Raw genomic sequence first — 24,868 nt, forward strand, 5'->3', positions numbered from 1 at the left:
CCACCTTTACGGATGTACTGAAGGGTGGGTAGAGAGACGGGGAAGAACTTGGTGACTTGCAGGGACCTGACTGCACCCATGTTAGCAGGCGTGTGCCTGGTGGGTGTCACAGAAAAGAACTGTGTTCTTTCTATGGGAAGCATCAGGCTTTGACAAGTTTATAAAGCCCCTGAAAAATCAGCAAAAAACTCCAGAAACATTTTGAGACCAAAGTAAAATTCTAAATAAATTCTTTTTTTTTTTTTTTTTTTTTTTTTTTGAGAGAGAGAAAGAGATAGAGCACATGAGCTGGAAAGGGGCAGAGAGAGAGAATCTTAAGCAGGCTCCGCAGGGCTTGATCCCATGGTTGTGAGAGTGTGACCTGAGCCTAAATCAAGAGTTGGACCCTTAACTGACTGAGCCACCCAGGTGCCCCCTAATTGAATTCTAAAGGAAGAGTATTGATCAAGATTTGTGTACAATACCATGACTTCATTAATACATGTTTAGGCACTAGGATGCCAGTAAAGGGCCCAGGCCCTGAACCAAGTCAGGACATCTGGTTTCCAGTCCCGCCTCTTGATGCCTAGCTACTGAAACATCACTCCATATTGCAAGGTTCTCTTCATCTGTAAAACAGGGAAGGAGATGGGGATCTTTAAGGTTCCTTCCAATGAAAAATGCTTTGTGTCAGTAAGGTAATAAAAAAGTAACTCACCTTAAACTGTATTTATTTTTCTAGTTTGCTCCAAAAGTGCAAGCTTTTATGGTATTTGTTATTATAGATTTAGTTGTTGAATAGAAAAATCTTATTTTTTAGTTTAAACTGTTCTGACCTCTCCAAGCTACACAGCCCTTCAGTCCACTGCTCAGTCCCACAGCTGGGAGTACAGCCTTGCCTGGTAACAGTGGCATGCCTCACTTACACAGCCATGCCCTAGGGAGGTAGAGAAAGTCCCATTAGAAGTGGGATCTGCAAGGGGCACCTGGGTAGCTCAGTCGGTTGAGTGCCCAACTTCAGCTCAGGTCATGATCTCGTGGTTTGTGGGTTTGAGCCCCACATCGGGCTCTGTGCTGACAGCTCAGACCCTGGAGCCTGCTTCAGATTCTGTGTCTCCCTCTCTCTCTGCCCTCCCCCACTCATGCTCTGTCTCTCTTTCAAAAGTAAGTAAACATTAGGGGCGCCTGAGCAGCTCAGTTGGTTAAGTGTCTGACTTTGGCTCAGGTCATGATCTCATGGTTTGTGAGTTCGAGCCCTGCATCAGGCCCTGTGCTGACAGCTCGGAGCCTGGAGCCTGCTTCGGATTCTGTGTCTTCCTCTCTCTCTGCCCGCTGCCCCCCCCCCCCCAGCTTGCACTCTGTCTCTCTCTCTCAAAAGTAAATAAACATTGAAACAATTTTTTTAAGTAAGTAATAAATAAATAAATAAATAAATACTTTTAAAAAGTAAGTAAATATTAAAAGAAGAGGAAGAGGAAGAAGAGGGATCTGCAAAAATACCGTGGCAGAGGAGTACTGGCTCCCAAATTCACATAATTCTTCATTTTCAGGATGTTATTCAACATAGTCAGGATGTTACATTTGGTATGGTGGAGTTCTTTAAGAGGGACCCTATCAAAATCTTCGTGTCTCCTTTTCTCATATATGACTCATTATACCTTTTTTTTCCTGTTTTATGTATTCATACCTAGTGTATGGTACTAGTTTGTCTCTAGATTTTTACACTCACTTACTGATCTTAAACTCTTCCTATGGCCATCATTTTATTGCATGAAGATATTCTGATGAAATTAATGTGATGTTGTGCCAGTTTGACCTATTCTATTGATTTGTTGATAGAGCACACATGTGCCAGCAGGGCAGAGGGAGAGGGAGCTAGAATCTTAAGCAGGCTCCATACCCAGCATGAGCCCGTCGTGGGACTCAGTCCCGTCACTGTGAGATCATGACCTGACCCAAAATCAAGAGTCGGACACTCAACCAACTGAGCCCTCAGAATAGGCTCCCCTGGCCTATTCTGTTTAAAGGGAGCGCATAAAGTTAAACTTCCATTTTTTTATTCTGCTGCATGTTTCCAGTACACTCTCCAGTGTAATGTAACTGAACCATGAGACTAAAATAATGATACGTATTTTTTTCTGTTTGCAGAGTGTTCGACCTACACCACAAAATGACGCTATAACGGTACACTTTAAACCAATTACGTTAAAAGCTTCAGAAAGTAAATATACCAAGGTTGCAAGTATTAGTTTTGATGGTAAGTATTCAGCTTTCACTCTCTAATGGGGTGATCTTATTTTGATAAACTAGAAGACATCTGTACTGACATCTTCATATAGAAACCCTGACCATTTTACAGTCAGATTTTGTATTACTGCTTAGGTTGGTTTATCTTATAAACCATCACAAATTCTTATTTGATTGCTTCATGAAAGAAAATGCAGCTTCATAAAGTGAAATTAGTATTAGCAAATACATTAGGATTGGATTAAATTTTTGTAATCTGGGCTTTCACATATATACCTAGTGAATATATAGTATTTAAGGTATTTACCTTAATTATGAAGTCATTATTTTTTGTAATTGAGTGATAATGTATTTGAGTTTCAGAAGCATGTTTGAGAATAGAAATAAAATATTCCCTGTAACAGTTTCCTATATTGGCTTTTTAAACAGGGAAGACAGCTCTGCCTACCTAAAATAATAGCCTTTATGATAGCATTGTCAAATTAGATTACTATGATTTCAAACATATATATTGTATATTTTGATATTTGAAATGTTAACCCAGACTTTAACCTATCTTAATAGCATGTTTTTATCCAGCTTTATCCCCTATACTAGAACATTTATTGAATTTGCGGTCACAAAAATTTTTAAATAGTGATTTGATAGCTGCTTAACTATGTATGTAATTACATTTAATAAGAACTGAAATCCAAATGGGGCTTTTCTCATAAGGGCCCTTGCAGAGTGAGGAGCCCTGAAGCTTATACTTTGGCTTTATCATGGAGCCACCTCTGCTCGTAGCCCACATTTCACACCTATACTCCTCATCACAAGAGAGCATTTGATCACTGTGATCTACCGAGTATAGCAGAATACTGGAAGACTCTGCACAGTGTTTGTGAGGGCATCTGTGCTTACTCCTTGCACTTGAGGGCTCTGGGGAGGATCGGGAGCAATGCACAATCTGGGTGCCAAGCTTTAGTGTTCATCCCATGAGCTCAGAGAAAACTCCCAGAGAAATCAAGATTAAGGGGCACCTAGCTGGTTCATTCAGTGGGGCATGCAACTCTTGATCTCATGGTCATGAGTTTGAGCCCCATACTGGACATAGCACTTACTTAAAATAAATAAATAAAATGTTCAAAAAAGTTTTTTTTTTAAGAAATCACGACTAAATATGTGGCATACTTTCATAACCCAGCTATCAAGAAGTAGTACTGCAGAAGGTTTTGATGCCACAGTTATTTCCAGATCTTTGGTAAATTATCTTCTCTGTTGCTGGGATACCACAGTCATGTCCACCAGTATTAGCATCAGCAAGTACATTGTCTTCTCTTACTAAGAAGAGCGGCCAATAGTAATTCCTGACCCTAAGAACGTTTAGGATCCATCCTTCTGATAAATCCAAGCAGTGGGGGAGTGTTCACCAGGAACAGTTGTTCTATGTAGTTCTCCCACACTGTTCTTCTCCAGCTCCTGAGTTGACAACCCAGTGCAGTATCTCCCTTCTTGATATAAATGAATGTCAATAATGTTGGTTCTCCTGAGATCATAGATGCTAAAATAGTATTTCTTAAATTATGTAAAATTTAATATAAAGGAAAAGCATCTTTTAAAAGTAAATGATTCGTTTCTTAAAAGTGGTTTTTAGGGGTGTCTGGGTGGCTCAGTCAGTTAAGAGTCCAACTTTGGCTCAGGTCATGATCTCGTGGTTTGTGAGTTCGAGCCCTGTGTTGGGCTGTGTGCTGACAGCTCGGAGCCTGGATCCTGCTTTGAATTCTGTGTCTCCCTCTCTCTCTGCCCCTCCCCTGCTCATACTCTGTCTCTCTCTGTCTCTCAAAAATGTTAAAAAAAAAAAGTGGTTTCTATTACCATGGGAATGGTGTCACCTTCTCCCTCCCCTTCCATCCTCCCATCCATAGTAGGAATATTGTACAGCCTCCTAAAATAATAAACCTAGTAATAGCCATATAACAAGCAGAAAGAAATGAGGTTTAATGGGAGGCATTTTTTTAAGTTTATTTTTTTATTTTGAGAGAGAGAATGTGTGCACACGTGGAAAAGAGAGAGAATCCCAAGCAGGCTCTGCACTGTCATGTGGAGCAGATGGAGCCTGAGGTGGGGCTCAGTCCTCTGAACCGCAAGATCATGACCTGAGCCGAAATCAAGAGTTGGACGCTTAACTGACTGAGTTACCCAGGCACCCCTTCTTATCTGGGGGGGAAAGGGGGGCAGAGGGGGAGTTTTTAAAATCTGAAATCACTGTCTATACATAGCCACATACTAGATGTCATACCCTTTTTGTTGTTGTGTTGTTGTTGTTTGTGCTAAAGTTGGATTACACACATTTGCAGAACTAACTGGAAGTGTTCCTGAAGTACCTTAAGTAGGATAAAGATAAACAGCTTCTTTATTTGCTTTGAAAAGAACATCTAATGGGTACCCAGATTGGATCCAACTGAATCTATTTCTGTAATTCCAGATGGATTTATTCACAACTGCTACAAAATGTAAAGATTTTACGTCATCTGTAAGGGCAATATGATGGCAGGGAGAGTCTTATACTATGAGTTCGGGTAGGCTAATACACAACACCGGATGCTTCTTGCACCATGCTACTTTCTTGGTGTTTATAACAAGACTCTGGCCATACAAGGAATGTTATTTCTTAATACAGCTGTAAACCAGGGGTTCTCCATGGGGGCCAGTTTTGCCTCCTAGGCCAGGGGATATTTGTCAGTGTCCACAGACATTTTTGGTTGTCATATCTGGGGGCTGCTACTGCTATCTAACAGGCAGAGGCCTGGATGCCACCAAGCATCCTACAAAGCACAGCACAGCCCCTGCACCCCAGAAAGAACTAACCTGGCCTACAACGTTACTAGTGCCCAGGTTGAGAAGCCCTGGTGTGAGGAAAGTCATGGCTTATGGCTCTAGGGAAATAGCTCAAATACAGTGTTTTCCTCCTGAATTGTGTTCACTTGTTAATTCCTTATCTGTTTAATCCCATTACTGGAAAATTAAAATATTTTTCTTCTTTTGGATAAAAAGTGTGATAATGTTATGTAAAATGTAAAAGTCTCCTCTTTGCCAATCTGAAACTTCAGCTTTGTTTTTAAGATTTTGTCAGCTTACATCAAGTCACTCTCATCCTGCTCTGTATATAAACTCTGATAGCAAAAGGTGACAGAGATTATTTTTTATGCTTCCTTTTAGCATCAAAGGCAAAAAAACCGTCTCAGTTTTCTGGGAAAATAACTGTTAAGGCAAAGGAAAAGAGTTATTCTAAACTTGAAATACCATATCAAGCAGAAGTTTTAGATGGGTGAGTTTCTCTTTAAAGTAAGCTTTCTAAGTTTTCACTAATCAGTAAATTTTGTTTTCCTACTCATTGACCCTAGCAAAAGTAGTATCCAAATTCACATAAACTCCATGGAATTGTTGAAAAGAACAACTTCCACTGTAAAGGAGAAAAATCTCCTGTTTAACTTTTTAGAAGAAAAAGGTAAATAGGATGATATAATGTGGGCTTAAATAAAGTCTTAATGATTCAGTAATACAATAGAAAAATGAATCTATGATTTTTAAATAATATTCAAATCATTGAAGCTGTTTCTGTAATTCCTTCTGTAACATACAGTCAGTGGTGACTTGTTATTAAGGTATATTGTCTCTTGAAACAAAATCATTTGTATTCCTTAATAAACTTATAAACAGTCTTCTAGAATTACAGCTTTTTATAAATGGGCAGTAAAATATGTAGTTCATTTTCTGATTATACTTGAAATAATAATAGTTCAATATCCCTCTTGGTAGGGACTCATTTTAACAAAGCTGGTTGCAATAAAATGATGAACATGATTTTTCTTAAGTAGCTTAAAACTTTTTCTGTTAATACATCCTTGATTTTACTTGACTTCATATAATTCAATAGAGAATAATTCTTTATATTACATGTCAATATTTTGTAAGCTAAGTTTTGTTTTAAATCATGTGCAATCTCTAAAATATTTATAGTTATACTTCTCCAGTTATGTCCTTAATGCTAAATGTAAAGTTATTAAAAACAGAAGAACTTAGATTTTAAATTAACACATGGAGGTAAAAATGATTTGTTTATGTTCTTTCAAATAGTTATTTGGGATTTGATCATGCTGCAACATTATTTCACATCCGAGACAGTCCTGCTGATCCTGTGGAAAGGCCAATTTACCTTACGAACACTTTCAGCTTTGCAATCCTCATTCATGATGTATTGCTACCAGAAGAAGCCAAAACAATGTTTAAAGTATGTCTGGGAACACCCATACTTTTGATTTTACTAATCTATCAACTAGATGATGCTGACACATTGTTCTTTTTCTCTCCCCTCACTTCCTAGGTTTACAACTTCAGCAAACCAGTCTTAATTCTTCCAAATGAATCAGGATACATTTTTACTCTGTTTTTTATGCCATCCACATCATCCATGCACATAGATAACAATATTTTACTTATTACCAATGCTTCTAAATTTCATTTACCTGTGCGGGTATATACAGGATTTTTAGATGTAAGTATGTTACCTACCTTTAAAATTTTAACTCTACCCGTCTTTTGTGTGTTCAGCTATTCTAGGCAATCATTTTGTACAGGTACATACTTAAATTTTGCCATTTTCTGAGCTCTACAAGTTGGTGTCATCCCTCCTCAGTCAGTACTTTTCAGATAACTGGTTTTCATCCTTCCCAGCGGCCATCTCTTATCATGTCACAGTTGAATCCTTCCCTTACAGCTTGTACTTAGATCTTTCCCACATTGTGCTTTCTCTTGGTTTTGCTTTTAAACTGTTACAGTCATGGGGAAAGTAAAAACAAACTAAGTAGGAGAAAATAATAAGCAGAAAAAAACAATACTACAGGGAGGGTGAAGAGGAAAGTATTTAAGGAAGAGATGACTCAAACTAGGAAATACAAGGTGAAGAAGAGAGTCAAATAATAAAGGTGAAAGTAAGGTGGTAAAGACACACAGTTGGGAATAGTAGGAAAGAGTAAAGGTCTTTCTAATACAGAAAATAAGCCAGAGGAAAAAAAATCCAAACTAAGCTGTCCTTAGGATAATCAATGAAAGAACTTTAGATGAGAAATAAAACTGATAAGAAAGATATAAAAGCTAAAAAGAAAATGAGAACATATAAAGATGTAATTCTCCAAAAAGCCAACATCAATAAGAATTTCAGAGCTGGGGATAATTACAGAATTATCCCACTTCTTCATTTGTTTTGCTTGAATAATTATATATCATGGCTGCTCTCATGAATGCATAATGTTTCCTGAGACCAAGGATTTTTTGCCTCATCCTCTAGGGCTCCACTTAACCTTCCCTAGTACTTTATCTTCCTATTTCTTTTATGTGCCTTTAGAGAAGCAATATTATTCCATAGAGACTATGAATGTTTTCATTTCTGATTACTCAAAATATTTCATTGTACAGAATGCTTAATTATGTTTTATATATGTGTATATTTGTGTTTATTGACATAAAATATAGAAACCTTAGGATATCTTCATATAGCTACTTTCTCTTGATAACATTCTTTTATGTAAATGTGATTGTATATTTAATCTAGTTCTTTCATATCTTTTCAGTACTTTGTATTACCCCCTAAAATAGAGGAACGTTTCATAGATTTTGGCATATTGAGTGCTACAGAAGCAAGTAACATTTTATTTGCAATTATAAACAGCAATCCAATTGAGGTAAAAAAATATATATATGTTTTTATTCTAAATCACATTTAAGGATTTTATGCTAGTGCTGCAATAATCACTTTCATATCTTTCTCTTTTTTAAGTTGGCCATAAAAAGTTGGCACATCATAGGAGACGGTTTATCGATAGAACTTGTAGCTTCTGAAAAAGGCAATAGAACTACAATAATTTCAAGCCTTCCGGAATTAGAAAAATCCTCTTTATCAGACCAGTCGTCAGTAAGTAAATTTTCTTATTGTTGCCTTAAACTTAGATGTATGTCTAAACCCCAAGTAAAAAACTATTCCTACAACACATATTTCAGTTAATATTTTTGTGAGATTCATAGTAACATTTGTTATTTGATATTAAAAGGTTTTTGTGGGTAATCTACTTCAACCCCTCCTTTTATATTGAGGGCACTTGAACCCCAAAGGAGTAAGTTCTGCCTTGTCATAAAAAGTTCTATAACAAAACTTAAATAATCTCTTTGTAACACAAGTGTCATTATAAGAGAAATCCCCATAGGTACCAAACTAACCCTGTGTTCATTGAATTTACTTGGCCAAAAAGATGGCCCTGCACACTGGCAGAAAGTGTTTTCGATTATACAGAATATTTGTGGCCAGTTTTCTGTACTGATGAGAAGAGAGTATCAGTGAAGCAAACACTGTTTGATCCCTTTCTAGATCTGCCCTTGTACTTCTACTCTGTTGTATAAATAGGTACATTTGGTCATAAAGGAGCATGAAACAGAGATAACAGATATATTAGTCAAAGCCCTTTCCACTACTGAAAGTGGAACTTGGAGTTTATACCTACTCAGAACAGAACTAGTAGAGTCACCTTGTGTGAGGAGGAGCTTAACATATCATCCATTAAGCTAAGGATAGAACTTTTTGTGGCAGTTTTAACAAAAGAAAGATAAAATGTCCTTACGCACAGAGATGGTTGACAAATAGGCTTCCATGGAATGCCATAGGCTATAAAAATTGATTTAAACAGTTTATACTAGAAGGATCCCCAAAAATAGTTATTTTGGAGAGCAGTTTGGCAATATATACCACTCCTGGGAATTTTTCCTGTGGAAATAATTTGAAGAAGTAAAAGCTGAGAGAATGGAGATGTTTATAGTAACATTACTAATAATTCAAATACTTGGGAACAGTCCAGTACATAAAGTAAATCATGATTTTATGATTGAATATGAAGTAAATAAAAATTTGATGATTGTGTGTAGAAGCTTGGAAGAGGATTTATGAAAAGGGGGAAAACAGTACTGACATATATTCTAATTGCAACTATGTAGCATTCAAGCTACATAATCAGATATTTGTGAATAGTGGTAATTTATGGCTGTGTATATTTCAGTAACTTATAGTGTATTAAATTTGATTCAAAAATAAAGCCTCCTTTTAAAACAAAGATATATCCATGAGAAGTAATATTTGTCACTGCAAATGAGATTTTATTTTTAATAGAAATAGAATGCTGAAAACATAATAATTAGGCCAGCCATTAATGTATTCCTTTCAACAGTAAAGAGTCAAATCATGTGTATATCTGCTCCCACGTGGTTGAGTTTTCTGTTTCCTAGTAAGACATTATAAACCCAATAATTCTAGAAATCTGGATCATTTCCTAACAATAAATAGCATATGTTAACACATACTATTTAAATTTGAGAGGTCCATTTAACAACAGAAAGCCTGTTTGACAATTTAGGGTTTTAGAATTAGCTTTTATATGAAACTCTAAATTTAAAAACAAGGGACAAAAAGATGAGATCATTGTTATGAACTCTTAAAATAGGAAGTTGTAGTGAGTTGCCAACTTCAAAATAGCAACTCCACAAAATGATTTTTTTAAGCTTACAGTGCCTAAACTTTCAACTGTTTTCCCAAAACCCAAAGCTATGAACTAAATTAGCATCCTGTTCTGTATGAAACACACATTGCCAACAAGTCCATGACCTTCAGACCTGTGTTCTGATTTGGGCAGCAGGAGTCATGATGAAAGTGTTAGAATTGCACAAAACCAACACAGAAAATGCTTCTAAAAAAGGAGAAAGCGAGTCTGTTTGGTGTGTCGACATTTGTTATTTTAAGGTAAATGTGAATTCTAGATAAAATATAACTACTAATAATTGAAGTACAGCTTCACAAACTGAATTACTTACTTGCCATTGGGAATCTCACAATTAAAGAGAGTGTGGAAAGAATGACACTGGACCACTGTCACACACCACTCACAAAAACTGACTCAAACCAGATGAAAGACTTAAATTTAAGACCTGAACCCATAAAGCCCCTAGAAGAAAACATAAGGGTAAGTCCCTTGACATCAGTCTTGGTGATGATTTTTTTGGATCTGACTGCAAAAGCAAAGGCAACGAAAGCAAAAATAAACTGTTGGGACTACATCCAACTAAAAAGCTTCTGCGTAGCAAAAGAAGCCATCAATAAAAGGAAAAGACAGTGTACTGAATGGGAAAAGATATTTGCAAAACATGTTTCCAATAAGGAGTTAATATCCACAGTATGTAAAACAACTCATACCACTCAACAGCAAAAACATGAGCAGTCTGATTTTTAAATGGGCAGAGGATTTAAATAGTCATTTCTCCAAAGAAGATATCCAGATGGCCAACAGACACATGAAAAAGATGTTCAACATCAGCCATCATCGGGGAAATGCAAATCAAAACCACAATGAGATGCCACCTCACACCTGCCAGAATGGCTGTCAGAAAACAAGAAATTACTAGTGTTGTCAAGGATGTGGAGAAAAGGGAACCTTCATCTGTTGGTAGATACAGCCACTGTAGAAAATTGTATGAGGTTCCTCAAACAATTAAAAATGGCACTACCATATGATCCAGTAACTCTACTTCTGGATATTTATCTGAAGAAGACGAAAACACTAATTTAGAAAGATATATGCACCTGCATGTTTATTGAGCATTATTTACAGTAGCCAAGATATGAAAATAACCTAAGTGACCATCAATGGTTGAATAAAGAAGATGTGGTTGATACGCAAACACACACACACACACACACACACACACACACGGATATTAGTCATAAAAAAGAATGGAATCTTGCCATCTGCAGCAACATGGATGGACCTTGAGGGCATTATGTTAAATGGAAGAAGTTGGACAGAGAAAGAGAAATACTATATGAGTTCACTTAGATGTAAAATATAAAAGAATAAAACAAACCAAGCTCATAGGTAGAACAAACAGATTGGTGATTGCTGCAGGTAGGGGGTGGGGGTGGCAAACTAGGTGAAGGGGGTAAAAATCTACAAACTTCCAGTTAAAAATCATGGGGATATAATGTATAGCATGGTAACTATAATTAGTAATACTGTATTGTGTATGTGGAAGTTGTTAAGAGAGTAATCTTAAAAGTTCTCATCTCAAGAAAAATAAATTTTTAATTATGTGTGGTGATGGATAGTGACTGGATTTATTGTGATCATTTCATAATGTATACAAGTATTGAATCATTATGTTGTATACCTGAAACTGATACAACGTTATATGTTAACTATACTTCAGTTAAAAAGAGGTAAATGCCAGAAACATCAGCAAATAGCTTGAGAAAACAGATAAAATTTCCATACTTCTTTCAAATTTTTATTAACTCTTCTTTCTTTCCATTATATTTGACACTTTGGTATGACGCAATAATCTCAGTTGCTTTGAAGGCATGATTATTAATGTGACAGTTAAATTCAGAACTTGAAACAGAACCAACTTTGTACTTGTGCCCTAAAATAGCTGAAGGATTGGTGGAAAGCTGTGTCCCTTTGCTCCAGCTCTCACCCTCTTTGTGCGGGTATAGGTGTGATGTGTGAGGACCATACCCCTTTCCATCTTGGTAGATGGGAATCAGATTGTTCCTCAGGAAGCCAGTTTTCTTGGTGGCCCATGGAATAAGTATCAAAGGATGGACATTATTTTGAGATATTTGTGCAAGATGGTGTGGCAATTCACTGTCATACACTAGACATACATAAGAATTCAGAAATCACTTCATCACAATAGCTCTCTTTACCATTTTAATAGGAAACTTGAGCTAGCAAGGCTAATGAATGATGTCATTTCTACTACATACAGGTAATATTAGCTTCAGGCTATTTTGCAGTGTTCAGAGTCAAACTTACTGCAAAAAAACTGGAAGGGATTCATGATGGAGCCATACAGATCACCACAGACTATGAGGTAAGACTATGGGGATTCATGTCAATGAGGTATTTCTGATTTAGTCCTTTTTTTGTTTTCAATAGAAACAACTAAGTTTACTGATAAAGTTGCACTTTATCTGTTTCATAACCTTAAAAACTGAGCTTTTGAGAATAGTTTACAAAACAATGGTGTTCATTAGCTCATAGTTTTCTGATAAAACCCAAACCTCTTAACTGAAAACAACTTGAGAAAAATGGCTTTGGCACACTTACAATTGCTCTGTTAGAAACCTGCTTAGGTTATAGCACTGCAAAGACCCTGACTGAAATTCCTGAATTAGATCACTGATTCTTCTGCAATCATTAATATCATCCTGTGTGATATTTCCAAAAAGGAAGATACAGTCGAGAACTCACATCTTAATTTGAGTTCTTATATTTACATGAGTCATTCTAAGTCAAGGGCAAAGTGAAGATCATTGAGTGAAAGACTCTTTGTGGTGTCTAACATGTTGCATTTAGTGGGATTTTGAATGGATATATTTCTGCCACACCTAGATTTTAATTTAATATTTTAATTTAATATTTAGCAGTTCTTTGTGAATTTGAACACTACTAGATTCAACAAGTTGCTGCCCTTATTCTCCAAGCTTTTTTCATCATATACCACCCCCACATGAATGAAAGTGAATTCAGAATAAACATAATTAGTGATATAATAATATATAAAAATAATAATTAGAATTAAAGTAATAATAAATGATTTGTTGGGAGTATGGCAAATTACCTCCAAAAGTAAAGAATTCCTGTTAATCACTCATAATACAAATAAGTGCATTTCATAGCTATGACAAGTTTTTGTTAGTATGGATAAAAGTGAAAACTAGGAAAAAATATCTTAGAGAAGTATCTTTGTAAGTTATGAATAGAGTATGAGTTGATATTCTAAATCTATGATGTTCAACTCATTTTTTAATTAAGTTGATGTTAATTTATTACTATATACAAAAAATAGAGAACTATGTAACTCTAGAAAATGCTGTTTTTCATACATTGTTTTAGGAGTACAATTTGACTTTCCTTGTTAAATTAATAATCTGCAGAATAACCTATTATGAAAATCTGCTCTTCATTCCTTTCCCATTGTTTGGTCTTATTTACCATGTTTTCTTTGAATCACTGAGCAGTACATGGAAATTTACTGTATTTCAGAGCATTTGATGGAGTACATTGGTCAAGTTAAACGGTATATGTAGGTAATTTTAATATTACTTTTGAGTTGGTTATTGCTAATATAAGTCCCAAGTTGAGTTTTTTTACATCCTCAAAACTTATGCAGTAATGATCAAGATTAATCTCAGACTTAAACACTTATTTCCTTATGGTCTACTTCACTCCACAGATTCTAACAATTCCTGTGAAGGCTGTAATCGCAGTGGGTTCACTGACTTGCTTCCCAAAACATATGGTTCTTCCACCTTCCTTTCCAGTAAGAGATTTAATTTATAGATTTTTTTTGTAATTTTTTTCTTTGCCTTTACCTCTGTGTCCCTATAATCTAACAGTAAAGTCAGTTATTCTTTATTAATTGCTTATTTTAAGGTAAGACATTGAACCAGCTTCCACAGGAGACACAAAGAGAACTAGTTCCTTCTCTCAAAAAGTTTTCGATCAAGAATGGGAAATGGGTCCATGATGCATAAATGTAAAGCAGGATGTAGAGAGTGCCCTAAAAAGTATAAAAATGAAGTGCTGTGAGGGAAATACATATGTAATTGATAAAGGTACATGTAAACTGGCTTAGAATTTCTTTTAGCAGGGAAAATAGGGGAGGTAAAAACTTGCATTCAGGACCCTGGAGTCAACCTGAGTATAGACACAGAGGCAGTAAAGTCTGAGATGGCTTTACACAGTAGTGAGTTGCCCAGTTTGATAAGAATGGAGGGAAATTTGGGGCGCCTGGGTGGCTCAGTCGGTTAAGCATCCGACTTCGGCTCGGGTCGTGATCTCGTGATCCGTGGGTTCGAGCCCCACATCAGACTCTGTGCTGACCGCTCAGGGCCTGGAGCCTGTTTCAGATTCTGTGTCTCCCTCTCTCTCTGACCCTCCCCCGTTCATGCTCTGTCTCTGTCTCAAAAATAAGTAAACGTTAAAAAAAAAAAAAAAAAGAATGGAGGGAAATTTAAGAAGATGGAATGACATGTTGGAGTGATAGCATGAAAAAAAAAACATTAACACATTTAAGTCCATGAAAATTTAAAGTTTTTAAGCAGAAGTTTGACATCATCAGAGCTGAGTTTAAACTTTTTTTTTTTTTTTTTTTTCTGGCAGAAGTAAATATAAGGTGAATTAGGAAGTGACAATAGAGTGCCTGAGGCCAACCTAGGCACTCCTACAGAATCTGTATGAGAAGTGTCAAGAAGAGGTTTGAGCTTAGGGCATTGGCAGAGCAATAAAGCCCTTTCATACCTCTAAGCCTTGGCTGTTTGTCTTGAATGCCGTTCCTCTTCCCCTACCTTCAAAGAACTACACTGTCTTCCAAGATTCAATTCCATTGTCATCTCTTCCCTGACCATTTCTTGACTCCACTAGACATTACTAGGTGTTACATGTGTGATCTTAAAATGATTTTAAATAACCTCTCTTGTAACAGGCCTCACATGTGCTTTAAATATTGCCTTATGTGTTGGTCTCCCCAGTAAGACTCTGAGTTCATCAAAGAAAGGGATGAAGGATCTTTTATCCCCAAAGCAGGCAGTTAGTAGATAATGGGTGGCTGAAGGAGCAAAATAATGGAGACAAGAACTTAGGCAAGAGACATTTCACATTTGAATTGTGCTTGAATATCCTGAGAAGGTCCTACTAATTGAGGCAAGTATGGGTAGGATAGATAGAGTCACAAATATGACTTAGAGTTTGAACCTAGAGAACAAGGAGAAAAGAAGTAGGGAAATCAAGAGACAGCCACTGCTTTTTGCAGAAAGATGATATGGTCAGTTCAGGGTACATGGGGACAAATGTAGAAGTGTCCCCTACCCTGTGGAAGGAGACATGATGGGTTAAGAGAAATAGTGCAGTGTAAAATCTTAAATAAACCTAAATTCAGAGCTGAGCAACTTAAAAATATAAATTTTGAGTTAATAGGTCCCACACATTTAAGTTGGGTCTTAATGAAATTTTTGTCTTGTGATTCCACTTTGCACTGACTGTACAGAACTCTTGACTTCATTATTTATCCAAAAAGACCTTGTTCCATTCTTCAGTTGCCTTTTCAATCAGTGATATTAAACACAGAATAAACCCTAGAAGGAAATAATTCAGTAGATGACACAGTGAAAGGCCCATGGATGGAGTAAACGAGAAAGCATCTGTATAAAAACAAGGTGTTGGTTTTGAACTACTTTGGGTCGAACTTCTAGATATCTTCAGGTGGCTTACAGGACCAAATATTTGCTTGGAATCACAAATTAACTTGATGTTACTGCATTAGTCAGGCTGCTATAACAAATTACCATATTGTGGTGACTTAAACAACAAACATTTACTTCTCACAGTTTTGGGTGCTGGGAGATCTGGTGTTTGGGGAGGGCATTCTTCCTGCTTTTGCAAATGGCTGTCTTCACTGTAACCTCAATTAGCCAGCAGAGCCGAGAGGAAGGGCAAGCTCTTTTGTCTCTCCACTAATCCCATTTATTAGGACTCCACCCTTATGACCCGATCACCTCTCCGAAACACTACTCCGAAATACACCTCTAATACTACTAGAACATTGAAGGTTAGAATTTCAACATATGAATGAGGGGAGAGGGGTTCACATTCAGCCCATAACAGTCATCAGGTTCTATAAAATCTCTTATCTAGTGGAGTATATTCGTGCCAACTAATGTACCTCCAGATACCTCCAGATACCTCCAGATAAACAGGTACCTCCAGTACCTCCAGATAAACATTTGAAGTAACTCATAGTTTAATACTTAATATTTGAATTCCATTGTAAAATAAACTTTTGTATCTGTTACCTCTTTTGACCCCACCCCCCTGAAAGACAAGACATGGACTTGAGTGAAGTGGTTATTACAGGTGCATGAAGACCAGGTAACTGCCAGGAACACAGAGCTGGTTAGAGGCCAAGCTGGGGCTGTCAAAGGCCTTGTGCTTCCTGCTCCTGTGTTCTCCCCATCATAGCAGCACACCTGGCCTCTCATAGCTGTCTGCTGTTTCCCTCTGGCTGGGCTGCAAATGATGAGTGTTACTTAGAACCTCACCTTCATTCAGCTCTTTTTTCTGTACACTCTCTTAACCTCTGTGTCTTCTAGTACCAAATATTAGCCCAGTGGGTATGATCATTTTCGAGACTTCTTCAAATGACTAGGAATCAAATTATAAGGTAAAATTCTGTACTCAAACAAAAGAAAGATTATAACATAATTCTTATTGAGGATTATTTAAATCATTCAATTTTTTACTTAAAATCTGATCCCCTATCATAGGGAGAAGCATACAGTTGATAAGAGCAGTCACTGGTTATCTAGTCATTTAATCTGCCTGCTATTTTAATAAGATACTTGATAACCTGTATTTTTAAAAGGTATCTCATTTCTCTTTGGTACAAATGACATTTTCTTTTAAAAAGAAAAAATTTTTCCTAAGGAAATCTGATTTTTGTTTTTGTCTTGTTTGGCTTTTGATTTTAGAATTAAATTCTTTCATCCTGAATTTGGATACTTTGGGGGCAGCCTGGCCTTGGTAAACAAACCTTGCTTCACAAACTGACAGTGACCATTTCCTTTATTCAGAGCTGTCTCTGTTGGCATCCTCGTTTTTTTAACATCAAGTGTGAACATTTTTTTTTACTTTCTTATTTTAATTCATTTTCATAAGAGTACAGAGATTTGTCCCGCTAGTTTTTCTATAACAGGCTGTGAAAAAAACAAATTGTGTGTGTGTGTGTGTGTGTGTGTGTATGCGCGCGCGCGCACACACACACACACACACACACACACACAGAAATAGCAATATAGATATATTTGAGAGGGCTCTGATTAACAAATTAGAGATTATTAAGTGATAAAAATTCTAAGTATCCTTTGGGCTTCAGTTTCTGAAAAATATGTCTGTCACCTCTAAATTGTGTGTTCTTAAGAAAATGCAACCACATACAAATGAGTTTGTTTTCTTCCTTCAGGGGAAAATAGTTCATCAGAGTTTAAATATTATGAACTCCTTCTCACAGAAGGTGAAGATACAACAAATACGATCTTTGTCAGAAGATGTGCGATTTTACTACAAACGGTTACGGGGCAATAAGGAAGACTTAGAGCCAGGAAAAAAGTCAAAGGTTTGAAAACGTTGTGTTTGAGGATTCCCATGTGTTAGTATTGTGTTATTGTGACCTTCTGTGGACTTGGGATTCACAATTCTCCTGTGCCTCTTTGTAGATTGCAAACATTTATTTTGATCCTGGACTGCAGTGTGGGGATCATTGCTATGTTGGCTTGCCTTTTCTATCCAAATGTAAGTTATCTTGCTATTCTCTCTCATGCCCTTCATTCTGCCCAAAATATTTTTTGATGAAACGCCGCCACTCTATCCTTTGGTACCCTGGAAATCATTTGAAGGAAAACTGACAAGTGGATATAGATGTAGGGCTAAACGTGTCATAATACATGTTTCCTTGTTTTAGCTGAACCCAAAGTACAGCCTGGTGTAGCCATGCAGGAAGACACCTGGGATGCTGACTGGGATTTGCATCAAAGCCTGTTCAAAGGATGGATGGGAATAAAGGAAAATTCAGGTCATAGGTGAGTGGTTTTGCTTTAAGTATTTTAGCTATCTTTACCAGTTCGAAATGTACCTGTTGATGTTACTTTCTAGATGTTATTCTTGTATTAGGTTATTTTACTTCTCTATGGCTAAGAAAATAACACCTTATCTTCAGAAAATTATTAATGAGGCATCTTGAAATGCCATTTTAATTGCATATTGCTTAGAAATATACACACTACCATTTTGTTCGTTTCTCCAGTGCTCTAGATAGTTCCTTAAAATCAAAGAACTATTTGAAGTTGTCTTTATATAGGATGAATACAGTGTTCACCTTAGATACAGCCATTTCCATAAGAAAGAAAGTTTTTACCTACCACTGACCTCTGTTAGAGGCAGAGAAAACATGTCCTGGGTTTAATCCCACAATGAAGACCAAGTGTCCGTTTGCTCATTGCAAAAAGAACTACCTCCTCCCTTTCAAATGCTGAACTGTTAGGGGGCACATAGAGCCCAGTTCACATAGGCTCAACGATATATCTTTGGCAGGCAGAAAATGTGCTAATGACAAATCACTACCACACCTGGATTCAAAAGTAGATGCACACTTACTCAGGAATGTAGAAGTACAATCTTTCTTATGTTTCAGCAGAGAATGTGACTAGAATAATGATACTATGCCAGCTGATAAAAACTGGTCTTCTTGGGGCGCCTGCGTAGCTCAGTTGTTTAAACTTCCAACTTCGTTTGGCTCAGGTCATGATCTCAGAGTTCGTGGGTTCGAGCCCCGCATTGGGCTCTGTGCTGACTGCTTAGAGCCTAGAGCCTGCTTCAGAGTCTGTGACCCTCTCTCTGCCCCTCCCCAACTTGTGTGTGTGTGCATGTATGCATGCTCTCTCTCTCTCTCTCAAAAATAAATAAACTTAAAATGTTAAAAAAAAAAACTGCTATTCTCCACTTGCCTAATTTGAATCTATTTGTCACTATCAGGATATTCTCATTTATAGGTACTAAATTTTTCAAACCATTAGCAATTGAATTTAAGACGTTCTGTTTATCTGAACTATCTGCTGTGGAAAGATTTCTTAAGGCAGACGAGAGTTAAATTTGTACTTTAAAATGGTTAAAATAAGTACAGAAAGACTTCTGATGTACTCACTCAAGAGAACACTCAATAAAATAGTTCTTCGTCCCCAACATTTCCATTACAGACATTACAATGTATAGACAGTCTCCAAATTTTAATATTATGAATACATAAGTTGGAGTGCTATAGAGCAACGTCTTCCCCTCCTACCCACCAAAACCCCTACCTTCCTCCACCTGTGCCCAACACTCCACTGCTAAAGAGCTGGGCTTTGCATCTACCCCGTACCATCACGTCCCAGGTGCACAGTGAGTGTGGCATTCTCCCCGCTCCTACTGTGTCACTGTGTATGTTACAGAGAATTTCTGTTTCTAGTCTTGTAAAGCCTGTATTCTTACCAACATAGAGTATTGGTATTCACTGGTATTGTGGGTTAAAGTAGGCTTCAGTGTTTGGGCCCAGGGACCTTAGCCCCATGTGTAATGTTGTTTCCTTAGGAAATGTGTTCTTGGTCTCTAAACAGCTGGTTCTTGAACAGTCATAAGTAGGGAAATACTCAGATGACATCCTGAATATTGCTGATAACTTTACATATATCTGTATAAAGGCCCCATATGTATTACCACTTCAACTAACATCTTCATTGCATGTCAGGATTTTCCTTCATTTTTTAATCCCAAAGAGGGAAAGCCATATGCCAAGCAATGCACTGCCATCCCATAGGTTGTCCTGATGAATATTCATCAGCAGCCTGCTGTTGGTGTCTAGATCTTTCCACTAGGCATGCAGGATCCTTTAGGATCCCCTTAACACCATATGTTATCTGTGTATACCTGCCTTGTCCTTTACATATTTGGTACAAAAAACAACACAGGTGATCAGTGATAGAGACTTTGGCAGCTCTTTGTGCCAAAACAGAGACATCTTCATACGTGTCTATTAAAAGTGTAGTAAAATGTCAGAGCAAATAAAACTGTGTTTATTTAAGAATATAATAATAGATCATATTCAGAAAATTCAAATATTTTATTTTGATATAGTGATTTACAGGGGTGCCTGGGTGGCTTAGTCGGTTAAGCGTCTGACTTCAGCTCAGGTCATGATCTCACTGTGAATTCAAGCCCCGCGTCAGGCTCTGTGCTGACATCTCAGAGCCTGGAACCTGCTTTGAATTCTGTGTCTCCCTCTCTCTCTGCCTCTCGCTCCGCCACTCCCTAACTCACGCTCTGTCTCTCTCTTTCAAAAATAAATAAACATTTGAGAAAAAATTTTTAATGATATAGTGACTTACAAATTATTTTTTTCTAGATTGAGCGCTTTATTTGAAGTAAATACAGACCTTCAAAAAAATATACTGTCAAAAATCACTGCTGAGCTCTCTTGGCCTTCTATAATTAGCTCCCCCCGGCACTTGAAATTTCCACTTACTAATACAAACTGCTCCTCAGTAAGTATTCAGAATGACCTTGGTTTTGGGAAATATATAATAGGGTTATAAAGTATCTACCCTTAACTTTTAACTGTGGAAACCTCTCATTTACTGTTTTGTTACTTTGTTTAAGGAAGAAGAGATTACTTTAGAAAATCCTGCAGATGTTCCTGTCTATATACAATTTATTCCTCTAGCTTTATATTCCAATCCTTCAGTCTTTGTAGATAAGTTAATATCAAGGTAAGCATTGCTTTAAATAATCAAAATGTTCCATATTAGCATCGATTATTATTTTATACATTTAAAACTTTATTGCAGCTTATACAGTAATAGAATTGGCTTAGAGAAATTCTAGATCTGTAATTAAAATTGAGAGGAAGTACTGGGGAGAGATATAGCTATATCTAAGTATTTAAGTATCTAGAAAAGTTTTCAGCTTAAGATAAGAAAAAGTAATGTTGAACTCCTTTCTAAAAAATTATAAAGAGAAAGCAAGTGGAACCTTTCAAATGTTTTAGTTTTTAAAAAATGAGCAAAATATTAACAATAAGTTGTGACCTTTAATTTTTGGAAAGCCATTAATGTGGTAATACTGACCTCAAAATCAGCCAGAAGGTAATTTGCAAATAAAATACAAACTTAATAATTACTCTTTACCCCCTAATTAATTATGATGCTGTTTATGAAGAAATATATGTACATTTTTTATTTTAGGTTTAACTTGAGTAAGGTTGCAAAGATAGATTTAAGAACACTAGAATTCCAAGTCTTCAGAAACACTGTAAGTATGTAAACTTCATACTAATTCCAAAGAAATAACTATGATATGATCAGAGCAAATTTGGAAGAAAACTACTGACTACCCTGAAATTTGACTGAAGGGCAGGTTACTAAAGAAGTCAAAGCAGTCCAGTAATCATTTTAGAGGCAAAAAACCAGGAGGAATGGATGGGATTTAGAACATGAAGCACACAGGATAGAAGGTTCCTGTTTGCAGGCATTATAAGCTCATGAAGTTTTATAATAATGACAACCAGAAACCCTGAGGATATATAAATGTGGTATAAACTAACATAATTTATTTTTATTAAGCCTCAAAATAATCAGCTCAGTCATTTAAAATTTTATTTTGGATACTTCCTAATAAAATTGTAAGCTCAATGAATGCCAAACCCATGGTTGTTGAACAGATTAAACAAACTCACTTGGGAAGCCCTTCAGTTGGTTCCTTGGTATGTAGGAAGACCATGGTGAGTGTTGACTGGATAAGACAATCTGTGGCTCAGTAGGCCAGGAAAGAAAAGCAGTGCAAAGTGTTTTTAGTATTTGGGGGCTATGTTAAAGAACCTTTCCCAGTTTTTCATGAGCATCTAGTATGTGTGAGCATTTGCCAGAGACATTCACACTTATAATTTCACATAGTCATTATAGTAGCCAACTGAGCAATTACTAGTAACCCAGGAGGTATTTCCCTTGTTCACTTGGCAGGAAAAAGAAGTCTCAGGAAAAGAAAGCAACTTACCCAAGTTCATACCCGTGATAACTGGCAGGGCCAAATTCAAGTCTAGTTCTCTCAGATCCCAGAGCCCTTGCCCATACTCATGCCACATGGTCATTGCTGATTAGGAATCACTAATTAGCCCGTTAAACCAGATATTTTATAGTTCTTGAAATATGTGTGTGCTTTCCCATAGTTTTGTGTTTTATTCTCTAAAGCATATGTTAGCTAAACCTTTGTAGAATAGTTTTTATATAGTCTTTAAGTCAATTTTGTATAGGAAAGTAATTCTCAATATGTCTTTCTTCTGCCAAATAATAGAACACTAGACTGAAATTTAGGCAATCATATATTCTAGTCTCATGCCCTTCTCTTGGAATCTTTTTGTAATCTGTTTTTTCCATACGTAGAGTGACAACCTAATAAGCTCAAGGTTATCTAGATTCCAAATAATTAGAAATCTCAGTAACCAGAAATTCCTTTCATTCTGCTTTGATAAGGATGGAAATACACATAAGAAGTAAATGAGCTAATTTTTACCTTTTTTTCTTATTGAATACAAGTTCTTTTGTGTTATTTGCAAGATATAAAACACTGAAGTATAGGCACTGTGAGAAGTAGGAAGATGAATGAGAATAGACTTCAGAAATTTATTATAAATGTGAAGTTCTAGGTCTTAGGGTGAACTTACGGTAATTTCTATCACAGTTCTCTATAGTGCTGATAAAACTGTGGTTCTCAAAGTATTGGGTCTCCTTTATAGTCTTAAAAATTATTCGGGACTCCAAAGAGATTTTTTTGTTTATGTGGATTATATCTATCCATATTTAGCATAATAAAAATTAAAACTGAGAGATTTTTTATACAAAAGGCCAAAGATTGGGGTGCCTGGGTAGCTCAGGCAGTTGAACATCCGACTCTTGATTTCTGCTCAGGTTATGATCCCAGGGTCATGGTATCAAGCCCTGCATCCAGCTCTGTGCTGAGCATGAAGCCTGCTTCAGATTCTCAGTCTCTCTCCCTCTGCCCCTGCCCCCACCTTGTATGTGTATGCTCTCGCGCTCACTCTCTCTCTCTCTCTAAAATTAAAAAAAGGAGTATCTTAATTGCCTTTTTAATTAATTCTAACTCTATGCATCAGTCATTCAGAAAATATTGGTTCATCTAGATATGCAGAGCTTCCAAATGTTGACATGATTCACTCTATAAAATTCAAAAAAAATAATATTCATTAATACAACTACCAGTCTCATCAGGGAATTCTTTAACTATTGGGAGGCTGTGAAGTTCACAGGGGGTGGATTCAAGTTTCCCATAATTCTAAATTTTCTCACTCGAATTTTATCATTGGCAGCAAATACGTCAGTTGTTGTTCCTTGATTGGATAGATGCACTTCATTTTTGTGAATTTGTCACCAAATATCAAAGTCTGAATAACCACAGATTAACTGTCAATCATTCTTCCAACTGTAAATGGTTTTCCAGGAGAAAAGCAGCTAATTCTATTTGTATCTCAAATGATAGCTTCTCAAGACAACATGGTACTTCAGCAGGCAGCAGGAGTGCTATATGCATACTTCCCATTTTATCACACAATGGTAAAAATGCATGTGCCCAAAGACTGAGATTTATTAAGATTAGTATCATTACTGCTTTATTAGTAATAACTTTTTTTTAACTACAGGTACATGGCAGTGAAGAAGACAGTAGCTACTAAGGAAGTTAGATACCACTGCCTTTACTTTAAGCTGAAGCATCAGCAGTTTTACCCACCATTGATTTTGCTGACCATTGGTGCAAATGTCGACACAGTGGAAAAGGCAAATAGCATCTGCCAGTGTTATGAAAATAGTTTTGACACCATGGATACACTGAAAAGATTCTGAGATCCCCAGGGGTCCCATGGGTCACTCTTTAGAGAGCCACTACTGCAAAATTACTGAGAATTATTGAGGCCTTAATGATATCCCTGAGGCATCACAACATCCTCAAATGTTTGCCAAATCATCAGAGTTTAAATTAGCTAGTGTTTATTGGTAAGATATGCGTAGTATATAATGTGTCCATCAATTACTCAGAATAGTTTACCTAACAAAGAACTTATTTACCAACCATTTTGGAGCAGTCAGGATATTCCATTGTCCCGGTAGATGTTGACAGAGAAGAATGTTAGATGCAGAAAAAAGTTTGTGCCTCAGAATCAAGAGTTAAAAATTAAGGGCGTCAGTAAGTCTATTGACTAGAAATAATGTTTGTAGAATCATGCTAACACAGGTAGGTAGATCTGTGTTTGAAACCTAACTATGCCAAGTGGAGTAGAAAGTCGTACAAACCTCACTCCCCTTCCACATGTTAGCAGAGCCATGATGAGCCATGGACGTTTATAGTCAAGTGTTGCCAGAGCACCTGGGTGGCTCAGGTTGAGCATCTGAGTCTTGATTTTGGCTCAGGTTATGATCCCAGGGTCGTGGGATTGAGCATGAGTGCTGAGCATGGAGCCTGCTTAGGATTCTCTCTCTCTCCCTCTGCCCCTCTCCTCCCATGCTCACGTGCTCTCTCTCTCTCTCTCTCTCTCTCTCTCTCTCTCTCTCTCTAAAATAAAAATATATCCAAGTGATGCCAACCCTTCCCCCAAAAATGGTTAAACAATGTTACTTAAGAATTAGAATAGTTGGAAAAAAAATTAGAATAGTTGGGGTGCCTGGGTGGCACAGTTGGTTCAGTGTCCCGACTCTTGACATCAGTTCAGGTTATGATCTCATGGTTGGTAGGATCAAGCCCTGAGTCAAGCTTCGAGCTAACAGCCCAGAGCCTGTTTGGGATTCTCTCTCCCCCTCTGCCCCTTCCCCCTTCCCCCATCTCTCAAACATTTTTTAAAAATCATAACAATATATCCTTATATTTTTTTTAAATACAAAATGAATATCTAAATCTTATCAGTAGGAGTGCCTGGG

At 36.8% G+C, this 24,868-nt stretch overlaps 1 protein-coding gene across 1 annotated transcript in view; it reads left to right on the forward strand.

Moving 5' to 3' along the window:
* TMEM131 (transmembrane protein 131) overlaps nt 1–24,868 on the forward strand; it is a 234,990-nt gene that overhangs the window by 169,975 nt on the left and 40,147 nt on the right. Inside the window, exons 12-25 of the mRNA XM_053890619.1 lie at nt 2,128–2,236; nt 5,425–5,533; nt 6,343–6,496; nt 6,590–6,760; nt 7,836–7,946; nt 8,042–8,176; nt 12,067–12,171; nt 13,537–13,623; nt 17,320–17,472; nt 17,573–17,648; nt 17,818–17,935; nt 20,293–20,431; nt 20,547–20,656; nt 21,131–21,197. Of these exons, the coding sequence (XP_053746594.1) occupies nt 2,128–2,236; nt 5,425–5,533; nt 6,343–6,496; nt 6,590–6,760; nt 7,836–7,946; nt 8,042–8,176; nt 12,067–12,171; nt 13,537–13,623; nt 17,320–17,472; nt 17,573–17,648; nt 17,818–17,935; nt 20,293–20,431; nt 20,547–20,656; nt 21,131–21,197 (1,644 nt within the window). The remainder of the gene's footprint in view (nt 1–2,127; nt 2,237–5,424; nt 5,534–6,342; nt 6,497–6,589; nt 6,761–7,835; nt 7,947–8,041; nt 8,177–12,066; nt 12,172–13,536; nt 13,624–17,319; nt 17,473–17,572; nt 17,649–17,817; nt 17,936–20,292; nt 20,432–20,546; nt 20,657–21,130; nt 21,198–24,868) is intronic.

Source organism: Panthera pardus, unplaced genomic scaffold (genome assembly GCF_024362965.1).
Source record: "Panthera pardus isolate Hobbes unplaced genomic scaffold, ASM2436296v1 HiC_scaffold_25, whole genome shotgun sequence".
In the NCBI taxonomy this organism is placed as follows: domain Eukaryota; kingdom Metazoa; phylum Chordata; class Mammalia; order Carnivora; family Felidae; genus Panthera; species Panthera pardus.